General features: G+C 27.2%; 6 protein-coding genes across 7 annotated transcripts; 2 read left to right on the top strand and 4 right to left on the bottom strand.

Annotated features, from left to right (window-relative positions):
* Window positions 1-476: 476 nt before the first annotated feature.
* On the bottom strand, window positions 477-7,132 carry LOC107066257 (uncharacterized). Of its 2 annotated transcripts, none has more exons than XM_015320729.2 (2): window positions 6,845-7,132; window positions 477-3,008 (listed from the first exon to the last, which is right to left on the bottom strand). In XM_015320729.2, exons 1-2 carry the CDS (start codon window positions 6,871-6,873, stop codon window positions 2,381-2,383), a joined length of 657 nt encoding a protein of 218 aa, XP_015176215.1. In that variant the 5' UTR covers window positions 6,874-7,132; the 3' UTR covers window positions 477-2,380. The 2 variants fall into 2 exon arrangements, with proteins under 2 accessions (XP_015176215.1, XP_089030998.1); XM_089174872.1 differs by lacking the exon at window positions 6,845-7,132 and adding an exon at window positions 3,251-3,405.
* A 196-nt stretch (window positions 7,133-7,328) lies between these two features.
* On the top strand, window positions 7,329-12,063 carry LOC107066266 (putative cytochrome P450 12a5, mitochondrial). The gene is made up of 11 exons (XM_089174874.1): window positions 7,329-9,556; window positions 9,680-9,967; window positions 10,113-10,224; window positions 10,295-10,417; window positions 10,511-10,652; window positions 10,722-10,972; window positions 11,044-11,203; window positions 11,277-11,446; window positions 11,532-11,610; window positions 11,668-11,871; window positions 11,940-12,063. The coding sequence occupies exons 1-11, from the start codon at window positions 9,400-9,402 to the stop codon at window positions 12,048-12,050; spliced, it is 1,797 nt and encodes a 598-aa protein (XP_089031000.1). The 5' UTR covers window positions 7,329-9,399; the 3' UTR covers window positions 12,051-12,063.
* Window positions 12,064-12,311: 248 nt separating this feature from the next.
* LOC107066265 (uncharacterized) lies at window positions 12,312-14,394 on the bottom strand. Its single transcript, XM_015320739.2, has 7 exons — window positions 13,839-14,394; window positions 13,449-13,714; window positions 13,167-13,334; window positions 12,843-13,083; window positions 12,692-12,760; window positions 12,538-12,627; window positions 12,312-12,450 (listed from the first exon to the last, which is right to left on the bottom strand). Exons 1-7 carry the CDS (start codon window positions 14,106-14,108, stop codon window positions 12,379-12,381), a joined length of 1,176 nt encoding a protein of 391 aa, XP_015176225.2. The 5' UTR covers window positions 14,109-14,394; the 3' UTR covers window positions 12,312-12,378.
* Window positions 14,395-14,612: 218 nt separating this feature from the next.
* Window positions 14,613-16,431, bottom strand: Ada3 (transcriptional adaptor 3). Its single transcript, XM_015320744.2, has one exon. It carries the CDS (start codon window positions 16,149-16,151, stop codon window positions 14,772-14,774), a length of 1,380 nt encoding a protein of 459 aa, XP_015176230.1. The 5' UTR covers window positions 16,152-16,431; the 3' UTR covers window positions 14,613-14,771.
* Window positions 16,432-16,742: 311 nt separating this feature from the next.
* Window positions 16,743-23,765, top strand: SIDL (SIDL trafficking protein particle complex subunit 10). Its single transcript, XM_015320726.2, is given in 13 exon segments — window positions 16,743-16,990; window positions 17,363-17,580; window positions 17,666-17,859; window positions 17,946-18,141; window positions 18,204-18,315; window positions 18,464-18,651; window positions 18,732-18,950; window positions 19,026-19,766; window positions 19,769-19,794; window positions 19,866-20,532; window positions 20,621-21,076; window positions 21,158-21,479; window positions 21,619-23,765. Coding segments are annotated over 13 exon segments (3,546 nt in total). The 5' UTR covers window positions 16,743-16,911; the 3' UTR covers window positions 21,747-23,765.
* Window positions 23,766-24,960: 1,195 nt separating this feature from the next.
* Window positions 24,961-25,777, bottom strand: Nop10 (Nop10 ribonucleoprotein). The gene is made up of 4 exons (XM_015320554.2): window positions 25,622-25,777; window positions 25,494-25,536; window positions 25,250-25,419; window positions 24,961-25,067 (listed from the first exon to the last, which is right to left on the bottom strand). Exons 1-3 carry the CDS (start codon window positions 25,673-25,675, stop codon window positions 25,322-25,324), a joined length of 195 nt encoding a protein of 64 aa, XP_015176040.1. The 5' UTR covers window positions 25,676-25,777; the 3' UTR covers window positions 24,961-25,067; window positions 25,250-25,321.
* Window positions 25,778-26,460: the final 683 nt, after the last annotated feature.

Raw genomic sequence — 26,460 nt, 5'->3', positions numbered from 1 at the left:
AATAAAAAAAAATTTACGGCAGGCGTTTATTACATGAAATAAGATACCATAATTAATATTAATAGGACTATTTTTTTCTAATCTAAACAATTTTTCGTTCCTTTTTTTCGTTTTTTAAATAAGTATTTAAATAAACATTAATTTAATTTTTACGATTTTAATATAGCTTTTAACAACAATATTACGCAACTAACATCGCGGAAATGATAAAACAAAAAAGAAATATTTATATATGTATGTATATACGTAGTAAACTATAAATTAGAGACAATAAAAATAAATATAAGCACATACGTATATGTTAGCAATACAGTTGAAATTTTATATCAATTGTGTTTTAGCAATTAATATAAAATAGGGATATACACAAGGTTTTATTACAACTAATAGTGTTAGAAAAATAAATAACAATAAGGCCATATTTATATACATAAAATACACGTCAATAAGCACAAAAGAGAAAAAAGAAAAATTGGTAATGATAAAAAAAGGTTTTATCGAAATTGGAACAAATAAAGCATCAAATTTCAATACTTTTTCTTACATAAATAACATTACATGACTACATTTGCAATTTTTACTGAATCATTCTTTTGTGTGTGTGTTTACAGTCGAGAAACAGATCAACGTGCGATTCATTTTTTTTTTTATAATATAACATGTCACATTCGTTACAATAATTAAATCGCATGGGTATTTTTTTTAATTAGATTTAACTAATAATAGAATTAATTGTTTAATTTATGTATCATTGTACTTTCATTCAAAAGTAACCCGTTTGACTCCGTTTACTTATTTTTTTTTCTTTTTTGAAGAATAAGAAGAAGAAGAAGAAGAAGAATATACGATCTATCCACATAATGCAACAGCAATTGTACTTTGTACGAAATGGTTATATAAAGAAAAATAGTTATTTTCGCGCGTGTGTATGTGTGTGTTGTCTCTGTATATCTTTTTCTTATTTTAATTTTAATGTTTAAATTGTTTTAGATAAAATTGAATTCGCATATAATTCGCTAAATTATAGAAAAGCCTATAGTGTATTGTTTCTTTTTATTTTCTTTTTTATTTGGACTTCGAAATTGATTAATCAAATACATATTTGAATCAATTTGCTACAATCGATATTTTGTTATTTGTTCGCTATAATGTGATTCTGAAATAATAGTTATAATAAAAGTAATAATAATAATAATAATATGGAATGTTCGTTAATCTCGCTAGTATGATGATGATCATGTTAAAATCTTTCAAGCACGAGCGATAATTAAAATGCAATTAATCTTGTTGCATTTTTTTTATTTTTTTTTATTAGCAGTTTGCGAACGTTTTAATCAACAGAAACGACATTTTATTTTATTATTAAACGTGCTATTAAACGAATATTTTTATCGTTTTTTTTTTAATGTGTAAGTCCGTTCTTTGACATATTTTGTTTAAAATAACATCGGACGATCATATTTTTCTTTTTCTTTTCTTTATTGTTTTTTTTTCTTATTTTTTTTTCTTTTTTTTCTTCATTGATGAACTCTCGCGATTTTATAAATACTCTCCACAAATATATTTCATTAACTTAAATAAAATATGAAATCATTTGTACGATAGAAATATCGATTATTTGTTTTCATTTCAAACGAAGAACATTATAAGATAAAATAAAATTAGTTTTCGATAGTAACGACCATTTGTAATTGAGCAAAACAAAAAATAACTTAAAAAAAAAAGAAAGAAAACCAATAATATATATATATTATATTCCGATACTCTTTTTTAAAGAGCCCCCCGATCGACGTTCAATAATTATGCATTCTATTTTCGTTATTATCGTTGCCAAATTATTGGCTCTGATATATTATAAACTTTTGTAACAATTTAACATATTTCTATGGAGAAAAAGAAGCCCCAAATTCTATTTTGACTATAAATTTTTTTTTTTTTTTAGCTATGGACGTTCTTTTATTTTCTTTTTATTTTCAATTTATATAAAATTCGTCAAGATAGTTTTAACAACGTAATTACTTAAGGTAGTTTAGATTTTAACAATTAAAATCTTCTATGAAGAATAATTGCTCCTAAGTTTGGACCAAACGAGACACATCGTCCTAACAATTAAATTTGAGGTGAGACGAAGTGGTCTCACTTAGTTAATCACATTTCGATCGTTAAACCCTAAGAAGATATATCTGAATAAGGTGATGTATTTGTGTATGTGTATATATGTGTGTGTGTGTGGGTATATCGCATAGGCACGCGCACGCACGTGCATTGGCGACAAGTATAGAATAAACTCGCTTTTTTTTTCTTGTGTACAAGTTTATAAACGACTTAATGCGATCAATGGTCGTTAAACTTATCGAATCGTAGGAAAGAAACTACCAAATCAGATTTGGCCGTCTACATCTACTTGATATCGAAGCGTAAGATATTGAGCAACGTCAGTCATCCTGTTGATGCTACGATGAAGTCCTCGTAAATGATGTTTGAAATTGTTAGCAAATGAATTAGCTAGATCGATGCACTCCTCGTTCTCAAGACTGGAATCATTTTCAACTCCAATTTCGGACTCGGAATCGGATGATAGAGAAGATGCAATAGAAGATGCGCTTTGTATACTTTGCATCGAGGTAGTACTTGGACAACGTGCGTGTCCCAATCTGTTAGCAGTTTCTGTGCTGGTTTGATAAGCTAGAACTGATTTATCAGCATCTTCATCTTCTCGGGGTTGTACGCGATCTTCTTTGGACCAAAGTAATTCGACTTTCATTTGATTAACGATGTGATACAAACGATACAAATCCGTATTGGCTAACGTTTCTTTAACGTTATTACCAGCTTTCAAACGAATCGTATCACCAGCATCGCCTACTGTCAAATCCAACAGTCTTCTTGGTATTAAAATCGTTTCTTCCATTTCGCTAACAGTTTTGACGAATCTTTCCATGCTGTTCAAAATGCTGGCGCAACTAAACTCTGGTTCGTCATGTCGTGCGATTCTACGAAGACTCGTCCTGTAACACGAAACATAATTATCCTATTACTTACTTACATCTTTGCTTTTCAAAGGGAGCAACGTTCATTGTAATTTAACTCGCACATATCTTCCACACTCATATACAGATCACACATACACGCCTGATAAAGAGCTTCAAATTGAATGATATTCTTCTACCACCACTATGAAGATCATTCTTTTATCGTTTTTTTTTTTTAAAGAGAGAGAAAGATTATCAAAGAAAAATAATATACATACTGCCTGTGCAACATTTTGAATTCTTGGTCTTGTATACACACGAATGTTAACAATTTATCTAAGTTATGATAATATTAAAATGTTCTATTACTATCTATCGTTAAATCAAAATTAACTGTAATTTCAAGCGACGCGTGTCGTGTTTCCTCAAACGTTGAAAGCGAATAACTAACTAAACTTGATGGAAGAGCATTAACTTCTTTTACATATAAACATATACATATGTAACATGCGCATAATTATTTAATTCATAAATATTTCAAACATATTTAAATCTACATTTGTTTTTAGTTATCCCACGGTTTTTATTAATATTCATTGTTAAACTATATAAACGATTGTTTTTATCGTTAAATTTGAGAATGTGTAGGGAACTAAACAACAGACATATTGTATGATAATTCAAGTGGAAAAACATTTTTCTAAATTTCCTTACGAATTGCGTATTCGATCGAAATGAAGGAAAGGGGAAAAGAATGTTAGAGAGGCAAGGTTTAGGTAGGAAATAAGGAACAGCTATTGACGATATATGTAGTGTATAGGTTGCGTGTTCCGGAGTCACCTTTGACCGAAGTTCGCGCCTTTTACGAATAAAAATGAACGTCATTGGTCGTAGTTTTTAAAACTGATGTTCTTTTTTATCTTACATAATAAATCGATAAATCGACTACTACCTAGTACTCTTTTACATGTGTTAAATAAGTATATACGTAGATATGAAAGTTTGAATTACATTCCTACGATCCTATTTGTCTCTATCTTTTTTTTGTACTTCATTGACTTTGACCTTGTTCATTCTTTTATTCGTCTAAATATTATATGAGAATTTCACTTGTCGCCTGTTACCAAGAATTTTATATTTCTCATAATATTAGATGAGTTGATACTTTTTATTTTACATATTTTGCGTTGTATTTTTGATCATCATCATTATCATCATTATAGTATACCTTTCTCTTTAAATTTTTTTCATTTAATGTAGTATTTCAAGGATAAATCTAAACTTCATAATTTGGCTGTCGAATAACACTATAAATTTCCGAGTTTATTAAAAGAAGTAATAGAGTAGTAGTAGTGGTAGTAACAGTAGTAGTAATAGTAGTAGTAGTGGTAGTAACAGTAGTAGTAATAATAGTAGTAGTGGTAGTAACAGTAGTAGTATAGTAGTAGTAGTGGTAGTAACAGTAGTAGTAATAGTAGTAGTAGTAGTAGTAGTAGTAGAAAGGATCGTATGATTCTCTATGAGGACATGTGCACCCGTTATCGCTTCAGGCTATATGAATGATTATATTTATCTGTGTAATACGAATAATATCGCGTCATGTTTAATGTTGCACGTTTCGTTAATTGCTTTTTTTTTTTAAGTTCCAATATACATATTCCATATAATTTACTGTTCAAATTTCTTTTTTTGTTAACCTTAAGGTTAGAATCGTATGACTCAATGATAACATCCAATCGTTTTATTAATGAAAAGAGAAAAGATAAATCAAAAAAATAAAAATAACATATGAATATATTTTTTAACGAGCAAATGTTAAATCTTTATCAATGCAAGATAAGAAAGCAATTATTAGTTGATAATGTAAAATAATTAGAATTATCAGTTTGACAGAGGAAGTTAGAATTCATTAATTTGTTTATATGTCGAAGCTAATTAAAGTGTCATCATCTTGTAACATGCACATATTTAATGAGAATCACGCATCAATCCCGTTTTCTCGACGTGTACAATATAATAGAAATGATTAATCTTTAAACTTTACGTATCTATATATATATATATATATATATATATATATATATATATATATATATATATATTTATATAAATCATTCTATTATCTACTATATAACTATTTTTTAATTAATTATATTTTTATAATATTTTTATAATAACGATATCACATATGAAAGATAAAATTAATTTGTTTGATTATTATTCGTGAACACAGTGTGTGTTGCATAAAACTTTGTATTTGACCCAACGCCACACACACGTTGTCTCTCTACGTAATATAAATTTAATAAGGCATCATTAGTTTTCATAATAAGGGTTTCAGTATAGTTCATTCCCTAGATCAAATATTATTATGTACATCCGCCATTTGGTTCAAATTATTGAGGACATTTTTGCGAAAGAATAATTTATCTTTCGTTGAATATTAAATTTCCACGATTATTAGAAAAAAAATGAGTAATCCAGGAAATAGGATTCAGGATATTATATATAGGTAATATTTATATTACAGTTCCTTTTGACTTGCAGGCCTTGACATTTGTATAATTATCAATCCATTTTTCTTTTCCCTCATCGTTTATCTCATTGATATATTTTTTTTCTTTTGTTAAGATTTAATCTTGTAATTCTTTTTATCGACACGTTAAAAACTGTGATAAATATAAAAATATAATCTTAATAAGATACTTATCCATCGTTAAGATCTTAAGATATATATGTATATAAAAGATAATATCAACAATATAAAAGATTATTGTATTTATTTAAAGAACTAATTTATTAAAAAGCCATCTCTGACTACAAAAAAAAAACTATTTCTAGTTTCTGACTTATCTTTCTAACATCCTTTTAATTTTTAAAGGTCACATGGGTATCCCTAGATTAAAAAATCATTAAATAAATTTGATCATTTAAAAAGTATTACATGAACTTGGTCATTTAACAAGTATTAAATGAATTTGGTCATTTAACAAGTATTAAATGAATTTGGTTACTTAACAAGTATTAAATGAATTTAGTCATTTAAAAAGCATTAAATGAACAAATTCATTCACAAAGAATTAATTAAATAATTCATAATAATTATAAACAACTTCTTTTTTTCGAAATTCTTTCCTACATGCAAAGTTTGTTTATCAGAAGAATTACAAGATTAAATTCATCTGGAATCTTTAGAATTAAAACCAAATTGGAATATCCTATAATAAATAATATTAAGATTATATGTAAAGTTTTCATAAAAAGTAAATATACTAAATTCAAAGTCATGTTACATGGTATATACATATATATATATACAGCCGAAAGATAAAAGAATTTATGTGGCATAGCCTCATTTCAAAGAAGCCACATCATTGGATATCTTCTTGGTCTCTTTCACGTTGATACAGAGAAAATAAATTGACATAGATCTTAGCATCCCTTAGTTGCTTGTCAAACTTGAAATTGAATTTAACCGCGTTTAACCGAGCCAATATATATATCACTATGACGTTTTATTCCTGTCATAAGCTATGACTAATTCAATGGATATACACGCCTATATGACGACAAAGACGACAATAGACAAGGATGAATGATTTTCTTCTTCTTCGAAATAGGTATTCCTACGAAATAGGATTACACGTTTGATTATGAATTGGCCTAATTTATTTGATTGGTGAATACCTCTGCGCTGTGTTACGGGATTGGTTGCTTCATGTCACGCGTTTCCGAATTGCTATGACGACCTTATTACCCGAAGAGTTTGTTAAGATGAGAGAAAGAAAAAAAGATGATGGTAAAAAAGTAAGCAATGAAGGAAAGGAGAAAGTTTTCATATTAAATAACAGAAAAATAATAGTTATTCATACCTGCTGTTGTCGACGTCTGAATAATTCATTTTTCAGGGTTGTGTGTGAATCTTGTTAATATATAATAACGTATTTCGTCGTACGAATAAGTAACAGAAGTAACAGAAGACAGACAAACTTGCCAGCTGATTTTTTCGGACTCTCACACTACACTGTCACAATGTCGCGTTGCTCACGCGAGGTAAGAAAAACGTGCGTGATTGGACTTCCTAATATCTCTTCCCCTCTTACTGTCTTTCGTACAAAAAAAAAAACAATCGTTCGATCAGATTATTGGACAAGAGTCACGGTTACGGGGTAGTAGTGGTAGGTGGAAAATCGTTCGTGTTGATTGGCAGCGCCTCTAGCGTATGACTCGATAAGCTTTCCCTTACTTACATGTATTGATAAGTAGGATCACGTGACGATTGCGAGCGTCATCTTTCGACATACGCGTGACGTGACATGGCTCATTTGTTTTGCTACGTCGTTAAGAATTATTTCGAGAATTTAATTAACTTGCTCCATGTGCCTTCATCTCCCTTCTCTTTAATCCCCTTTCCATTCCCTCTTTTTTCTTCTACAACGCATATTATAACATACAGATTTATATACATACAGATATATATTGATATTATCATTCGTAAAATTTTATTTTCAAGCACGAATCATGTGTTCGATAAGTGCGATTTCTTAATTATCTTTACGACCTTCCAAGTTTAAATAACTAATTTTTTTACAATAAATTTTTTTCTATCTACTACTTACTACGTAGTAGTTTCAACAATTTCTATTCATGTTTTGACCCAATAGTAAAACTTAAATCGTTTGGTTCCTCCCGCCAAATTTAATTTTAAATTTCCAGAAAAAAAAAACAATTTATATTATATCATATAATGAATGTTAATATTTTTATTTAATGATTCAAAATGCAGAATTTATCAAAATTTTAAATTTGCATATATTTAATCACATCTGTTGTGTTGATTTCACTAGTAATTTTTTGCTACTATCGTTCAGAGGCATAAATTATGAATTTGTTAATTTATTGTAAGTGACACTTTGTCTCTTATATTAGCAATAATTTAAACGAGAAAGGAACGAATTTAAATTAAGAATAATTTGAATAAAATTAAAGGATAATAAATGCCAAAATTTAAGTCCCTTTCGAATTTATCACCTGTTTTGACTCACATATTTTATTTCTAGAATATTCAAATTCAAATTGGCATTGCTCTTTGGAACTGTATTATGTACGTTTATTTATTTCTATTTTCTTTATTGTTGTTTTTCTTTATTTCATACAATCAAATGAACAATTCCCTTTTCATACATTTTAAGTTTTTGTTTTCTTCCACAAAATTTCAATAATGTTATTCTTTTATTTTACGTCAAATGAGAGACGTAAAATCGTTTGATGTATGTATCTATGCATATGTATAAGATATAAACATATATAGAAACAAAAAGGTAGAAAACAACTTGAGGACACCAATATTAAATGGTTTTGTATTATTTACTTATCGATACTTTTATCTTATTCGTAAATGTAAAATGTATATTTTATTAAAATAAGTAAAATATGTATATTTTATTTCATTAGATAGATTTAAATAGATAAGAATGTGTATGAAAAAGAATAATAAAATGAATTATAAATTACATAAACTTTTTTTCACTTATTACGACTCCCGAATCAAATAAAATTAATGGATAGATGGATGAAAGGATAAAAATTAAATGGAACTTATAATAAAGAAACTCTGAAATTATTCTCTTTTTATATAATCAATATAAAATGATAATGCTAATATTATTTTTATTGATTATCTATTAGTTTGACCTCGATCTTAAAATCATCGGTTAAGTAATCCCTCCATTTATGCAGGTAATTGGGTTTACAAAAAAAAAAAAAATAAAACACATATAAATGGAAACGATATACATGAAACCATGAAAAAACCATTTATATTTTTAGCTTTTATTGAAGTAGATAAATTTACGAAATAAATTGCATTGCGGAATCCTCGAATTTGTTTTTACATATTGTGGTGACATTGAAGCACTGAAAGTTCAAGTGCATTAAAATGTATCTGCGTAAATGAAGGCTGCATAATTGAAGGTAGAGATTATTGTATTTACATACGATATGCAATTTACAATGTAAATATATGTAAAATTTGAAACAATTTTTTGTACGTTGTTTTAACTATGTTGAAATATGATTTTCAGTATAAAAAAAGTAGTTTACAAAAAAACTACTTTTATTATATATCGTTCTTATTTGCATATTTATATATTTCCATTTTGTACAAATATATATATATATATGTTTGTGTGAATAAATACATATTTATATTTAAAATACATATTTTTGTTTAATGGTTACCAAGGCAATCAATTATTATCGTTTCGTTAACAACTTTGAATGAGATTGTAAGTAATACACTTTCTATTTTAAAAGATTAAGAGATATCAAAAGTACATATATATATAATTATTAAATAATTTAATATTAATAGATATAAAATTTGTTTTATATCAAACGCGAAAAAGAAGAAATTAATTTAGATTAAATGATGATGTGCCGAATATTATCATCTTCGGTGTTTTATCTCCGATTGCATCAATCTTCCATGTATGGTAAAATGTGTCGTGGTATTACTAAATTTCCGATATTATTAAATGTGGAAAATCAAAGATGCATAGATATAAATAGCAATGAAGTAATACGTAAGTTTCTTGTATTTTCATTACCATTATTTTTCGCAAGGCAATAATTATAATTGCTATTACTTTATTTTATTATTATTATCATCTTTATTATACTCTAAAGAATATTTAATGACACTTTAGCTACACGTATGGCTCAATCACACGCAGCATCGGTTATTAGGGAAACATTGAATCGTGATGATACCTCTCTACCTTTGATGGATTCAACAAATACTGAAATGATCTCGGAAACTTTTGAAATACCCAGCAAATTTTTAAGACCATCAAGCATCGAAGATAGGACACCGTTATCCTTCGATCAAATACCTGGTCCCATGATAATGAAGCTATGGGAGAAATATTGGAAATACGTGCCGCTGTTTGGTACGCAACTGTTTTCCAGTCTGCTAATCAACAGATTCAGCCAGGGTATGATTTGATAGTTTGAGGGCTGAAGGTTGAAAGGCTCAATTTTATTTTCACGATACGCATTGTCTAATATTAATCCTAATTTAGTATAAGTTTATTTTGTATTTTTTTGTTTTATGGTATTATCGTGAATATAATTTTTTAGGACGATTAACTTGGAATCGTAACTTTACGCCGATTACATATTTTTTTAATACATATGGTTGTATCGTAAGACTCAATGGTCCATTGTCCGGTGATATCGTCATGATTCATAGGTAAACGATTAGATTTACATAAATTAATTATTATTTAACATAACATTCAAATTTGAGGATTCTTACACAGGCCGGAACATATAGAAGAAGTTTTTAAACAAGAAGGTGATGTACCTGTTCGCAGTGGTATCGATATTCTTGAACATTATCGTCTTCATTATCGGAAATATCGTCTTGCTGGTGCTTTTTCAATGTTAGTATTATATTATACAAATATTTGTACATTATAAAATATTTATATACATAATATTAACAAAAGCGGAAAATTAATAGCTATTTATCATAGGCAAAGTTCAGAGTGGTTGGAATTGAAAGAAAAAGTAAATAAACCGTTCAACAAGATAGACTCTAAATTTTTTCAAAAACTTGAAACAGTTACTGAAGATTTTATAAATCGAATTCGACAAATACGTAATAGACAGGATGAAGTACGTAATGATGATGATTTTCTAATAAATTTTATATGAAATTTCTAATACGAATATTTGTTTGATTAGGTTCCTCATAATTTTAATGAAGATATAACACGTTGGGGTTCAGAATGTTTCTTCACTCTTGTATTCGACAAGAAGCTTGGTTTTATTGATTCATCAGGGCAAAATCCTACTTCTGAGCCAGCAATATTCATTGACGCAATTACGACCGCTCACAAATATTTAAGTCGTTGTGAAACTGGTTTTCAAATATGGAGATTTTTTGATACTCCTTTTTCTAAAAGACTTTTTTCAGCGTGCGACGTTATCGATGGGTGAGTCAACAATTAAATTCTTTTAAATCAAATTATTTGCAATCATTAATTATAATTAGAATCTATTATAGTTTATTGAATAAATATATTCGACAAACACAAAATACATTTCGTGGACGATCCCCTGAGGATACATCACCAATTTTAGAAAAATTATTATCATCTCAACGTCTTCATCCAGACGATATTTCTACTTTATTAATGGACATCGCAATTTTAGGAGTCCAAGCGGTAAAAATGAACAATCAAAAATCGTGATTAATGATATTGATAAATAATATTGTTGAATTTTGAAATATTGTAGATGACTAATTGCCAAGCGTTTCTTTTATATTTCTTGGCGAAAAGTCCCCGAGTTCAGAAAAAATTATATGAAGAATTAGTCTCACTAATTCCTAATCCAGAATCTCCAATAACCGAAAATCATTTGAAAGATATGCCGTATTTGAAAGCTTGTTTAAAAGAAAGTCTGAGGTATGTGGTATATATTATATATATGTATATGAAACTGTCGGATTATTTACATCATTTTACGACGAGGTATACATTTTTATTTAAGATTGCGACCTGCTTTTCAATACATTACCAGATTATTACCAAATACGATATGTCTTCATGGATACACAGTGCCAAAAGGGGTAAACAAATATATTCTTTTTTATCTTAATGACATTTTTGACTAAAATATTTTATAGACTTTTGTAATAATGGCAAGTCAAATAATGTCACAACGAGAAGAAAATTTTGAAGATCCGGACAAATTTCGGCCGGAAAGATGGTTGAATAATGAAACGGATAATGATTTTCAAGAATATAATTATTTACCTTTTGGACATGGTGCACGTTCTTGTTTAGGAAGACACATGGCAGAAATACAAATGTCCTTGCTTACGGCTAAGGTACATTTTTAAATTTATATTAAATTTATTCTTTTTATTTTTTTATTACACGAAATAAATTTTTTTAGTTAATCCGTGAGTTTAAGATAGAATATAATTATGCTGATATTGGAAGCTATTTTTATATGATGAATATACCTGACAAACCTCTTCGCTTTCGATTCATCGATAGAAATTAGAATATTATGACTATTACTATTATTATTATACATATTTAAATATTACGAAATGATTTGGTCAGAAGAAGTTGTCCTTACGAGTTTAGGAATGTGAATGATACAGGAACTAACAGTAAGTAGCTATTATATTCAATTACATCGAGTGTGTTGTATTTATATAAAACCTACGACTTTCTATTAATTATAAGTGTGTTCAGTAATTATTATTATTATTATTTATTATATTTTAATAAAACCATGTTATATGTATATATATAAATTTGTATTTTTTAAAATTGAAATTTATTTGACAAATCAATAGTCTTTTTTTATAGATATTCCAGAATATTTACAATGAATAATTGGAAAAATTATTCAATTGTTCTATAATAATAGTGCAATCTAACAAAGTCATAACGTACTGAAAAATTATACGACTATATTATTTATTATTCATCGATATAACTAAATGAAGATTACAGTTTAAAATATTTTTTATATTACTGACCTTGTAAGCAAATCGATGACCAAAATTAAACAGACCCATTCCAGAAAGTTTTAGTAATTTTTGTCCAATTTGTAAAATAAATTGCAAAATCTATAAAATGTAAAAATTTAATTTACACAGTTGTAATATAATTTGATTTGATAAGGTATCTCACCTCTTCTTGTCTTTCTGAATTGTAAGTGAAATCTCTTAAAATATGAAGCACGTGTTCCGTACGTTTTGCCTGAATCAATTAATATAAAATAATTATCGAAAGTTTATAGTCATTTATACATTATGAAAATTATTTCAATTATTTTGAATACCTCTTTGCAACATTTTTCGATGGTATTATTTAGAAATATCACTTTACTCGTTAATATAACGAATAAAAAAAATGCTGGCATGAAAATGAATATATACGTCAATGTAAATGATAAATGTATATCTACTAATAATAAATATCCAAGTATAAGTATAAATTGAGATATCATTCCAATGGTTAGTTGAACTTGAAACATTTTGTGGAATTCGTAACATGTTTTTGATAACTCTAGGTGTACGTGCCTTGAAAAATTTGATAATAAATAAACTTAGGATATATTATTTTATATTTACAAATGAATATAATAATTATTGTATATATTTACATTATTGTTATTAGACTATGTTTATGATGGAAAGTATCAATGAGATATCGGTAATTCGATCTTTTCAAAGTCGTCATGCTAGTTCGCGTTACTTTTAATTCATAATTATTATTCGTAGATAAATATAAAATATATTTATTGATTTCTTCAAAAATCGTCCCGGTATACCTAAATATAAAAAATTATTATATTTATAAATAAATCACGCTGTTTTTTTCTTTTCAACAATTTTTTTTATGATCATTATTAATTAAAATTGGATTTCATACACAAATTTCGTACCAAATGAAACTTTCATATTTCAAATCTGCCAGATTATTAACACACAAAGGATGATTTATTATAAATATCTTGATATATACTATAACTTCATTTAAGCTTTCTTTATACCATGCTAATTGGATTAAATTTGTAAGGATAGAAATGACTATCCATATGATAATATTACGTTTTATTCTTTTACGTAAATTTTCGTAATTATTTGGAATGTTAAGTTTTTCCAATGTATCGTTTATCATAACAATTTTTTCGAAGCACCTTTTCCACGTCTGTTACGCAAAAAAAAAATTTATTAATTACATACGATTAATTAATCGTAATTTTTTTTTGTTAATTTATACTAATTACAGTAAAATATTTAAATTGTATAATGCAACTTAAGGAATAACATACTTTTTTATAATATAGCAAACAGATCATCATCGTAATTGTTGTAAATAATTGAGAATTGATTACTACAAAGCCTGCAAGTTCTTTACCAATAATCCGATGATATAAAAAATAAGTAGAAATACTGAAGATAACGATCCAAGTAATAATTGTATACGAATAAGTAAAAAATACGTTTAGTTGTCCTAAATTTTGATGTTCAAAATTTCCAAGTCCAAACAATTTGCAAATTAATTCTAATGGAAAGAGAGCGTTAGCTAAATTTTCTGACATAGTTGTCCTTATATGATGCTACACTTACTGTGCTCTATTGAAATATTACGCACCTTATATCCCAAACGTAATACATAGAATATTCTACACGTATACTCTTTCTAACAAATCGATCTATTAAGAAGTATTAATGTTTAATGAGATCATCCATTAACAAATTTCTTTACGTTTCACTATTTTTATTACATTTAGATGCTCGCTATTATAAAGATTCAATTGAAATTAATTCAAATGAAATAGTAATTTAATACTGAAAATAACAATCTTTCATATTTACATATATATATATATATATATATATATATATATATATATATATATATATGTAATGTAAATGATTATTTAACTTTACTAGAATATAGTAGTTAATTTCATAAATAGGAAGTTTTTCAAGTAAATTATACTATAATACTAGTTTTTTTTTTTGTAAATAATTACAAAGTAAGATTTTTCTTCAATTATATCATACTATATACAAATACACAATTTCTTTTTTTTATATAGTAGCTTATTAAATAATAGATTATGTAGTATAAAATGTATTATAATTCAATGAAGAGTGTATTGTATATGTCATGAGCAATAAATTTACAAATCCTTTATCTCTTCCCTTTTTTTTTTTTTTTTTTTTTTTTAAATATATTACATTAAATTCATAGTTAATTAAATTGAATTAGAAAAACTTAAAGTATCGAGATTGTTTTGCGGTAGCATATTAAGTTGACTCAATAAATTCTCTCTTTCTCGCAAACACATCCAAGCTTTGTCTTGTTCTTTTTTTGTCAATGGTACTTTTCTTTGTTTAGAAAGGATTAACTTTTTATAATTTTCTATAACTTCATTATCCGCTGTAGTAATTTTTCTTTTAAGCGCTTGTCTTTTACTTTCCTCCTGTGCAAGAGTTAACAGTCTTCTCAATTGAGTAACATTATGATTAGATAAAGCAGATAGTTCTTGTTGACATCTTTTGATTTCTGTAAGTATCTCATCGTCATCTTGATTTTTTTTCTGTCCATCCGAGTCTAGTATACCTTGTTCTATTAATTCCTTGTGCATTCTAATTTCCAAATTCATCGAATTTTGTATCGTTAAATCTCGAAGAACCGGAGGATCATTATTTCGAAATAATTTGTTATCCATATTATTATTTGCAACATATACATTTTCTTCTAGTAAAGCAGAAACTAGCCTCTGAGTTAAAGGTCCAGCAATGCCATTCATTTTCTTATCCCCTTTAGGTACTAAAAGAGACACATCCTGACGATTCTTCTTCTTTTCTCTGTTTGGATTGGCTGCATCTTCTTCTTGCAACAAATCATTATGCGCCCAGATTACGCTATAATGACGACCTAATGGTGGTATCTTTTTATATTCGCTTAGATCACTATGCATTGTAATTAACTCTTCCAATAATTTAATATCATCTGGCATAATGTCTGTACAATAAGGATCTACAGAAGCCCAAAATTTATTAGGTGTATCGTTCTTTGGTAATAATAATTTGGGTACATCAGATTTAGATCCTTCTATTTTTCCTATGTCATGTAGATTTGGAATTGCTTGGTTCCCTAAATTCCCTGATGTTCTTTGTTTCAAAAGTTTAGTAGATACAGATGTTTGCGTTTTGGTGCTTATTTCTTTAGGCTTAAATTTTTCTTCTCTAACTTTTCTATCAAGAAGTGACAAACCTTTTCCACTCTTTGATCTCTTGTCTCTACGTTCCTCTGCTGAAGATAAACTTGTTATTTCATCCTGCAGCATTCGATGTCTTACTACTACAGATGAAAGTAGGGTTTCCAGTTCCAATTGCAATGCATCCAAATCTTCCATACCTACACTATCTTCTGTTGTACGTTGTAAGATACTAGCATATCTTGGAAGTAGTCGACTGTTATCAGCTATTTTTAAAATAGGTATTGACATTATAGATTCTGTTCCACTAGGACTCATATCGGCATTAGGTACTGATGTCTCTGCAGTTTTGACACATTCACGTACTTTGCCAACAGCTTTTTTAGAACTTTGTTTACCTTTTCCTGACATACTTTTTAATGTAATATAATCTAGGTTTCAGTGACAATGATTATATCTTTATATCGCAGTGACTAATATTTCCTATTCGTCACTACACAAAATATTCTCTTCTGTAGGAAATTATTCCTATCTTTTTACATTTAAATTAGATTTACATAAATAACAGCATTCTTCTTTTTGTTTATGTACAATTATCAACAAAAAAACTTAATAACTAGAATATAGAAACTCGACAACTAAAATTATCAGCATGCACAAAGTACAGGTTAGTATCGTAGAAGTATAGTATAGTGTCGTGACACACTCTAGGCAACTTTAATAACTTAAAATGATAGGGTTATATAGGGATTTTTGTTATTGTATATTTAGATATTTTTCGATGGTAATGCAAAAGCGGAAAAGAATACTATTATTTTCAAATAATTGATATGAAAATAAAATGATTATATATATTATATTTCAGATTTATTATATTATCGATATCGATGATTTCGATTTTATCGACGATTGCGACATTATCGACGGACATTACGAAAAGTTTGAAAGTGTGGCGCGAAGTGGCGTATCATTCGAAGTTATCTTTTGTTAGTTAAAAGGATCATCGCAAGAGAATGCGAATTCATGGTTTAGCTTACTGCGACTTTTAAGATACTTAAAAATCGTCATCCAAGTTGACAAAGCTGGTGGCTCTTTGTGGAAAGCGAAGAAAGTGACGGAAACATTGTAATGATTGAAAGCAAGCTTGTGAAACAATCAAGTGTTCGTAGAAATGAATTGCAATGGAGAATCGTCTCTGGATGGTAAACGTAGGGTCATTTCTTACATGGATAGCAAACCTATCATCACCTGTAAGTTCATTTCTATAAATGTTTACACTTAACCTCTTTACAATGACGATCATCAATGATTATAGTTATCAACGCCCCCTTCCTTATATGCACTCGATTTCTTCATACTTTAATACTTTTCTCAACGAATTTCATTATTTATCATACTCCAATAATTATTTTTATTAAGAATTATTTTAATTCTTTTTACTCGTCTGAAATAAAAAAAAAACATATGCTTATTAATTTGGAGATCATGAATTTTTCAATGATTGCCTTTGACAAGGGATGTCAAAATTAAATTATCTTTACTATTCAATGTTTCTAATTATAATTTTTATTTTGTGCAATACTTGTGCATGAATTATTATTAAATATTTATATTTTTCTTAGATGCCGGAGATGAAGAATTATTTTCTACTTTGGAGAATGGTTTGCTTCAAGCTATTCCTGAGAGCACAGTTGAGTGGCGTAGATCATTTGGTAGGCCGATTAAACAAGTTAAACTTGGAGCATCTTTTGTATCATTTTCCAAAGATATCTTGCCTAATGAAAAAGACTGGCATCTCGTGAATCAGCCAGTATTACACATTTATTGGAGCGAATGTACTGTAAGTGAAATTAAAGTATTTATTATTACTTTTTACTTTGTAACACTTGTTTATCTAATAAATACATGAAAAACATAATTTTTAGGATATTGACGCTTATAAAACGAGTGTAAGAGATGACATAGATATTTGGTTGAAGATATTATCTTCTTATCATATTCAAGACTGGATGATTGTAATAGTAGAAACATATGATCCCAAAAAAAGTACCAAATTATTACCTAGAACTACTGTTTTAGATAAGATTAGAAGTGACTTTGCTTCTAAAACTGGTGATAGGTAATTTAAATCATATTATAAATGAATCTTAAATAAAGTATATATGTAACATGATAATGATGCTTATTTTGTACTATTTTATGTAGGTGTTTTGCTGTAATAAATCCTATTAAATATAAATCTCGTTCAACGGAAACTTGGAGAGGATTAATTGGACGTATTCGTCATTTGATGTTAACCGCATACGATAAAACTCTTTCTCGATTTGAAGATGTTATTAGAGAACAAAGGGAAAGCCGGAATCTTCCTGGCTGGAATTTTTGCCATTACTTCCTTTTACAGGTAACATTTAATGCTCTAATTATTTTCTATTGAAAATAAACACATGATCGTTATTATTTCAGGAAGAACTTGCATTTGTATTACAAATGTTGGGCTTATATGACGAAGCATTGGTACAATACGATGAATTGGATGCTCTCTTTACACAATTTGTATTAAATTCTAACGTAGGAGGTACAGTTGAAATGTCCCTCTAAGTTATAGAATGTAATTTAATTTATCTTCATATATTTAAAAGCTTCATTTATTGTTTTTTCTATTTTACTAACTTTTTTATTGCCTACTCGCTAATCATTCAAATTATTATTTTGATTTCTTACAGATACACCAGCTTGGTTGAATTTATTCCAAACGCCTCTTAATAATTGGGCTGGTGTAAATTTAAGCAATGGTGTTAATCATCATTTAAGATTTCTATTAGCTGAATGTAAATCATCGTTGCTGGACTTTAGAAGTTATTTATTTAGCAGACAATGTGCTATGCTTTTGTTCCTTAAAAAACCATGGGAGGTTTGTTGCAATCAAATTTTTTATTAACATTAGTTTTTTCTTTTAAATCTGATTAAATATTTAACTAATTTTTCTTGCAGGTTGCACAGCGATGTTTATCCTTTATTCACAATACACTGAGTGAATTACAAATTTTAGAAGTTCAACGACCAGAAGGATCCGTCGAGTGTTGGGCTTTTTTGTGCGCGTTAGAAGTATTGCAAGCATGTCAAGAATCAGCTTTTGGTTTAGATAACAATCAACAGTCGGATCTTTGTTCTTTACATACTGCAAGTCTATGGGCCTTAGCTCGTGATAAGGTAAATTTAACTAACTTTAAATATTTTATTTCATTTTTGTAATCCTTATATCGTATAATTATATTTTTTGTTCAGTTAGGAGCATTAGGAAAACTATGTGGTCTCATGCCAGGTAGCGAACCAACTAGCGAACAACTCCACACAGTTGTATATCTTATAGCAGGTATGGGAGATTCTGAACCACAAGAAGAAAGAAAAGTAACTCCAATCGATAAACTGAAGGAAGCATTGTCATCTAAAGAAGTTTTTAAAAAACAATACTTGGAACATGCTGAATTAGCTATGGGTACTTATAAACACGTTGGTCGAATAAGATCAGCTAGATCGATAGGCAAAGAATTAGCTAGATTCTATGGTGAATTAGGAGAAAATCAGAAAGCTGTAGCATTTTTATCTGATGCTTTGAAAACTTATACGGATGAAGGATGGCATCATTTAGCAGCACAAACACAATTAGAATTAGCACAATGTTATAAAAGAATGGACGATGTAGATAAATATATAGAAGTTTGTGCTGCGATATCTTGTACCAATATATTACATATTACTGTACGTAATTCATATTTTGAAGAAATGTTAGGATATATGAAGATGTTAACTTCTCCACAGCCATTACTCACTGAACTTGGACACTCTTTTATAATACTCAGTATGGAAGTTAACGTAATGGACAAAGTGGTGCAAGATTGTGTAGTTAATATTGTAATTAGTGTACAAAGTTTGTTTCCTAGAGAAATCAAATGTACAGGTGCATATATCTCTGTTGAAGAAGTTCAAAGACCTTTGGCTCCTAATAAAAAAAAGGCTCCAAAGCAGTAGTAGTGGAGCAGCCACCAATACAATTGTAAGTATTTACAATATTTATTAATGATTACATATTTTATAATTTATATATTTTTTTAATGTTATAATTAGGTTGTCAAGTTGTACTATAGAAGACATGAAGCCATTAGATCCAAGCTTAGCTTTATTACAAGTATATTCTTACTTGAATTGTAAAGAAGACAAAAGTATAGGTTCCGCTAGTGTTATGCACAATAATCTAAAACCTGTGGTACGACGTTCAGATAGTGCTAAACATAGAAAAGCTCCTATTAATACGAAAGGTGATTTTAGCAAATCGTTATCGTGCTCTGAATTTATTATGAAACCAGGTGTAAATATATTTACATTGACCAGGCGAGTTGATTGTCCTGGATTATACGAAGTTGGTCAATTGTCACTTATTATAGAAGAAAAATTAGAATTTCTATCCCCAATTTTAAATCCAAAATTATGCTACGAGGTGGCAAAAACTCAACCATTAATTTCTCTAAAATGTGGAAGAGATTTATTAGCTGGTATTATTCAAGATATAGAATTAGTTATATCAACTGGAAGTATGAGGATAACGAAAGAAATGAAATTAAAATTACGTGCATCTAGAGGATTAATGATACAATTAAATGAAGTAGAAGCAGTAATGGTTAAAGAATTAGAAACGCCACTGCCATCATGTGAACCATTTCAAACAATAAAATTGGGATTAAAAGTTTTAGCTGAGTTACCACCTAAAAAAGATCCTTCTTCTATGGAGCATAAAGTAATTTTTATTTTCTCCTATCAATTATTAGAATCAATGGATTTAAACTTTCCTAATATGAAATATGCAAGTGGTATTATTTTTTCAGCTTAGCGTGCAATGTCCATGGGGTACGGAAGAAAGTATCCTTTTACATTTTGGTCCACCATTAATGACAAATATGAAATTGCACACTGCTAAGCAGAGAAAATTTGTTCAAATCATTGTAACAGGGTTGACAAGTCGACTTTTGCAATTATCTGATCCACATTTGGCATCGAATACGTCAATGGATTTAAATTTTAAAAGTTTGAATCCAACTGCTGGTCAACGATTAATGGTAGGTAGCGGAATGAATGTATCATTCATGTGGGAAGTTGAAGTTGGCAAAGATGAAAAAGCTATGGTACCCATTAAGACTGATTTTCGTGTAAAATACGTACCAATTAATGATACTGAAGAAACGACTAATTTAAATGATGATCCTTTACATATAAATAATTTGAAAAAGCTAGAAAAAGCTTCTAGTGTATATAGATGTAATTTTGATGTCACGGATTACGTGGTAAGTATTAAAATAATAATAATACATTATAACTTTGCTTATTAAATTTTTCAAAAAAAATACAAATATAATATTTTTCAGACATTATTCACAGTTTCTTCGAAAGTTGAAGCAGGTGGAGGTGGAGGAGAATTTTGTCGTGCTGGTAGTATGTGTCATCTTTATCTAACAGTAACGCGTATGTTGTATACTCCTAATCCTAATCCTCCACCTCAACTGATGTATGAGGTATTAGCAGATCAAACAATGTGGGCTGTTTGTGGTCGAACAGCAGGAATCATTTCATTAGAAGTAGTAGAAAAACAAAGTGTTACGTTAGATGTTATGCCTCTAACCAGTGGTTATTTACCTTTACCTGTTGTTAGATTGTCTCGATATATCCCTGCGGTAGAAAGCAAATCAGGCAAGTACACTAACAAAATGTATTAATATTCTAAATAGAAAAATATCCTAATATTGTCCTTATGTGTGAACAAAAGACTCACATAATATTGTTTTTATCATATCTACAATACTAATTGAATTTTATATTTTCTTTTAAGATGTCACCCGTAAAGGTGATATAACTTCTGGTCCAAGACTGGAGCCATTCAGTCCAGGACAAGTATACAATGCTAGTAAAGCTCAACAAGTACATGTTTTACCTGCAGTACCTTCAGAATCTAATTAAGTTTCTAATTTTAAAGCCATACTACAAAACTTGGTTTTTAAAGAATAAATTCTCACTAGGGTGATCAGCACAGTAATTTGAAAGTTCATTTGAAAGACTATGTACTAGTCTTTATTATCTTACAATTAATATGCAAATTTGTTCTTGATATAAAAAATCAATACTTTCACTTGACTGAAACTTGATTAAAGCTAAATTAATAATAGCCACACACACACACACACTTTCTCTATCTATATATATATATATAAATATATAGATTAATGAACGATCTTTATTCAATATTTCGTTTTGCTTCACCTGTAATGTTTTATTTAAAAACAATATATGAATTAAACGATAGATAACATTATAAATTTTTATAATGAAATGGAATTTAATATCAGATTGTTAGACTTACGAATAATACTAATTTTCTTGTTCTTTATAATCAATTTAAAATGACTATTATATATTATTTTATCCAAACTAAATTTATTTCTGTCTTGTTTTTGAAAATATTTTGTTGAGCGCTATGTATTATAATATGATGCCATAATTATGACATAGCATAAGAATGTAAAGAATTTATATAATGCATCGAGAAGAGAACAATCGATATGAAATTTGTTTTTATTGAAAAATAGTGAAACGTTGTTGTAAAATAAAAATCTAAAAGACAGTTGATAATTTGATCTGATGTTAATAATTATTAATAATAAAAAATAGAAGTTTAATTTATACGTATTTTAAATTGTGTAGTATTTTCATACTTAAAAATTTTTATTCTACCATTATTATAGAAGAAATGAATTTAGTATCGATTGTTCACTTTGATGTTAATATAGGAAAATAATTAGAATATAATTTTGAATGAAATATCTATCATTTGGATATATATATGGTACCTGTGCTCTAAAATATAAAACTATTTTATAGTTTTTTATTAAATAATGTATATTACCTGTGCATTAAAATCATGATAGCTAATTATTCTTAATCCAATAAGTGCATCTTCGCAATTTGCTCTAAATATTGATCTATCAACAAGAAAGAAAGAAAGAAAGAAAGAAAAAAATAAAAAACAACTCATTAAATCTATACGTACACGTGACATCGAATATTTTCAATGATCGATAAAAACAGCGTGTATAGATATACATATATATGTGTGTGTGTGACCAAAAAATGATAGGAGGAAAAATGAACATTGAAGAAGATAGAAAACAAAGTATCTGTATATTATTACTTTCGTGCCAATATAGGAATCCTTCACTTTAATTAAATTAATTTACTTATAGATTTTGTATCAGATTGTTTAATTATATTTTCTTTTTTTTTCTTTTCTTTTCTGTTTGTTTTTATTTTGCAAACTTTTAAAACTTTGTGATATTTGTAAAGATCTTTTTTATATATTAGCGATTGAATTCTCTTAGAATGATATGATGGAATATTGAAATATAATGAATTATATTATATTAACTGTATATCTATAAACAAGTAATTATATCTTACTTTGTACCGAGAATTATATATTATGTGAAAGATAAAGAAAAATGAAAAAAAAAAAAAGTAATAGAGCTTTAGTGCCTATTAGACAATTTTATAAAAAGTGATGTTTTACTGATAACATTAAAATACACTAATTTTCCTAAATCATCTAGTTATTGGCCAGTGATAAAAATAAATAGTATAATTACATCAACATATATATATATATATATATATATATATATATATATATATAATAAATAGAACGTTCTAATTTTGACATAAAAAACTGTTTACTCAATCAGATATGGCCTTAATATATTAAATTTACATTCATTTCTAGAATATCCTGCATTTTTTCGACTGATATTAATTTTACATAGCAATTTAAAATCAGATTGTTTATTGAGAATTAACAATGTTGTAATAACTGTATTAAGAAAGCATGAATTATATGTACATTTCTGCAAATGAAACTCAAACTATATATAGAAATATAAATATTATAATAGAAATAGATAAAATTATGAATATAAACTAAGATATAAATTTTGTATTAATTTCAATTAAACGAGCAGTTTTTCTAATGACAGAATAAGACTATATTTAAGAATTTAGATATTTAATCAGAATTCAGTATGTTGGTATCTTTCACTGCACTCATAGTAGTTACTATAAATATGTGAACAAGAAAAAAATAGAACGAATTTACATTAACAAGTTTCGGTATATTAATATCATAAAAAATTATGTTCTCTATTAAAATACATATATTTATGTTGCCATGTTATTCTGCATATATATCTATATAGATTAGTTTTCATTGAATACCTTTTTTTTTATTCAAAATGTAAATAAGATAAATGTTACAATATTCTGTATACGTGATAATTATATATTTTATACGTTGTCAGAGCTATAAAAATTATTTAGTATTTATATTAATATAAAATATATATATATATATATATATATATATATATATATATATATATATTCATATATATATATTATATACCTTTGTAAAATGTGGGAAGATATTTTTATTTGGTATTATAAATCATAATAATTAAATCATCTTTTTTTATTACTTTAGTATATACATATAATCTATAATAATCGTTTATTATTTAAGAATGTTTAATAATTTTTTCTTTTTTTTGTGTATTAAAGTAAAAAAAAAAAATAAACATACGCAAACAAATTAGTAATGTTTCAAAATATTGAAAAGAGTACTGTTATCATATCCAAAAGAAATACTGCAATTATATTATTTTAATATTATATCATAAAGAATTGTTAAATTAACGTCACTTTTGAAAAAAAGAACAAAGAAAGAAATAATACATGTATATGTGGTATATAGATGCATTAAATGTAAATTAACAAAATACAAAAGCAGTGTTTCTTTTATAAATTATATATATACACAAGATAGTATGTAAAATTATTTTGTTTTTTGATTATTGAATAATCCTTAAGTTCACGATATAAACAAAATAAGGTATGAAAATTATTGTTATGCAACTTTTTTATATTCTTATTATAATTATAATTTCTACGATTTTTTTAATTATTAGTATATACTTTTCTGATATATATGTGTGCATATAATTATGTATATAGCCAAAATACCAAATAAAATCTATAAAGCACATTTTGTATTATTTTTCGAGTTATTGCATAGACTTATATTATAATTATAACAAATATGGTTAAATACTAAAAATGAATGTTTCCTATGTATTCTAATGATTTAATTATATTTATTGTTTTGATAATACCTATGTTTAGCACGTTCCATGCCATGGGTATTACAGGTAGTACATTTAGACATATTTATTGAATGAACTGAAAATAAAAATAATAAAGAAAGATTATTTTTTGTATTTATAGTACCAGAAGCTATATATCTAATGTAAATAAAAAATATTTGTATGAAAAAATGATGTATATTACATTGCAAACACAGTCACCAAACAGTACGATACTTTAATTCTTTATGATATAAATTAAAAACAAATTTCATATACCTAATACATTGATGGATGGGATTTCTTCTTATTTTTACAATAATACATCTTTATCTTGTTTAATTTGAAATGTTAGTAAATTGGCAGTGGAGCTTGAGTCAAAAGTAGACCAAATCTTCTTTTTAAGGTTATTCGCTCCTTTGAGTATTTGTCCTCAGGAGAAAATCTTGCTGGAATTTTTAAATATTATGTAAATAATAATTATTATATAAATCTATAAAAAAAATATTGTTTTAAACATTACCAGGATGTGCAGACATGGTTGGTTTTCCATTAGGATCAATTTTCTGTAGATGTAGAAAGAATGATTTAATTATTATTACATTACAAATCAATTAATATAAAAAATTATTATAAAATATTTGTTTCTACCTTTAAGGTGTATACACGCTCTCCTTTTTCATTAAAATAGTACATTAAATACATTTTGTTCAGATTAATGAACTTTTCTTACAGATATAAAATCTAACCTCTACGTGCACATTGCAATGTTGATCACATGAGTATGGAGACACATGAGGAGAAACTTGCGCATGCGCATGTATTTGCGCATGACTGTTCGCATAAGGAGAAATTCACGCATGCGTACACATTTGCATTGCATTTCGTTAAATTCGACGGAAACAAAACAGAATAAATTATAAAATAATAAATTTTTAATATTTTATGAATGATACACTAATATTAAACATTATTAAAAATAAGTACACATAAGAAAATAATAATATTAAATATTTTCTGTATACTTAATCGATATTTTCTTTTATAATAATTCGATATTGCCAAAAATACTTGCAATTAATTAAACAAGAAAAACATTTGGTTTTTTAACATAAAATTTAAGAATGCATTTTCGATATGTATTTAACATAATGTTATTTATATCTAAAATATTTAAATATCATTCTACGATAAGATATTATAAAATATTTATGATGTTGTGACGCAATAAAATGACGTGTCTGTATATTCTTTACCATATAGATATAAACCATTGTAGGTTTAAATGGGGGCCTATGCTTACCTGTATATGGTTAGCTTTTGCTCTCTCACATTTCTGCATCCCTGGTTACTCGTGATACATGGGGCCTTAGAATTTACACAATAGGATCTTACGAAATGTCTTAGTATTTATTCATTTTATATAATACAAATTTAGAGATTTCATTTTTCAATATAAAATTAACTAAATTATCATAATGATAATAAAT

Source organism: Polistes dominula, unplaced genomic scaffold, assembly GCF_049000335.1.
Source record: "Polistes dominula isolate Pdom_NZ unplaced genomic scaffold, Pdom_raw_medaka contig_16, whole genome shotgun sequence".
In the NCBI taxonomy this organism is placed as follows: Eukaryota; Metazoa; Arthropoda; class Insecta; order Hymenoptera; family Vespidae; genus Polistes; species Polistes dominula.
This window is presented reverse-complemented; position numbering and strand designations above follow the sequence as displayed.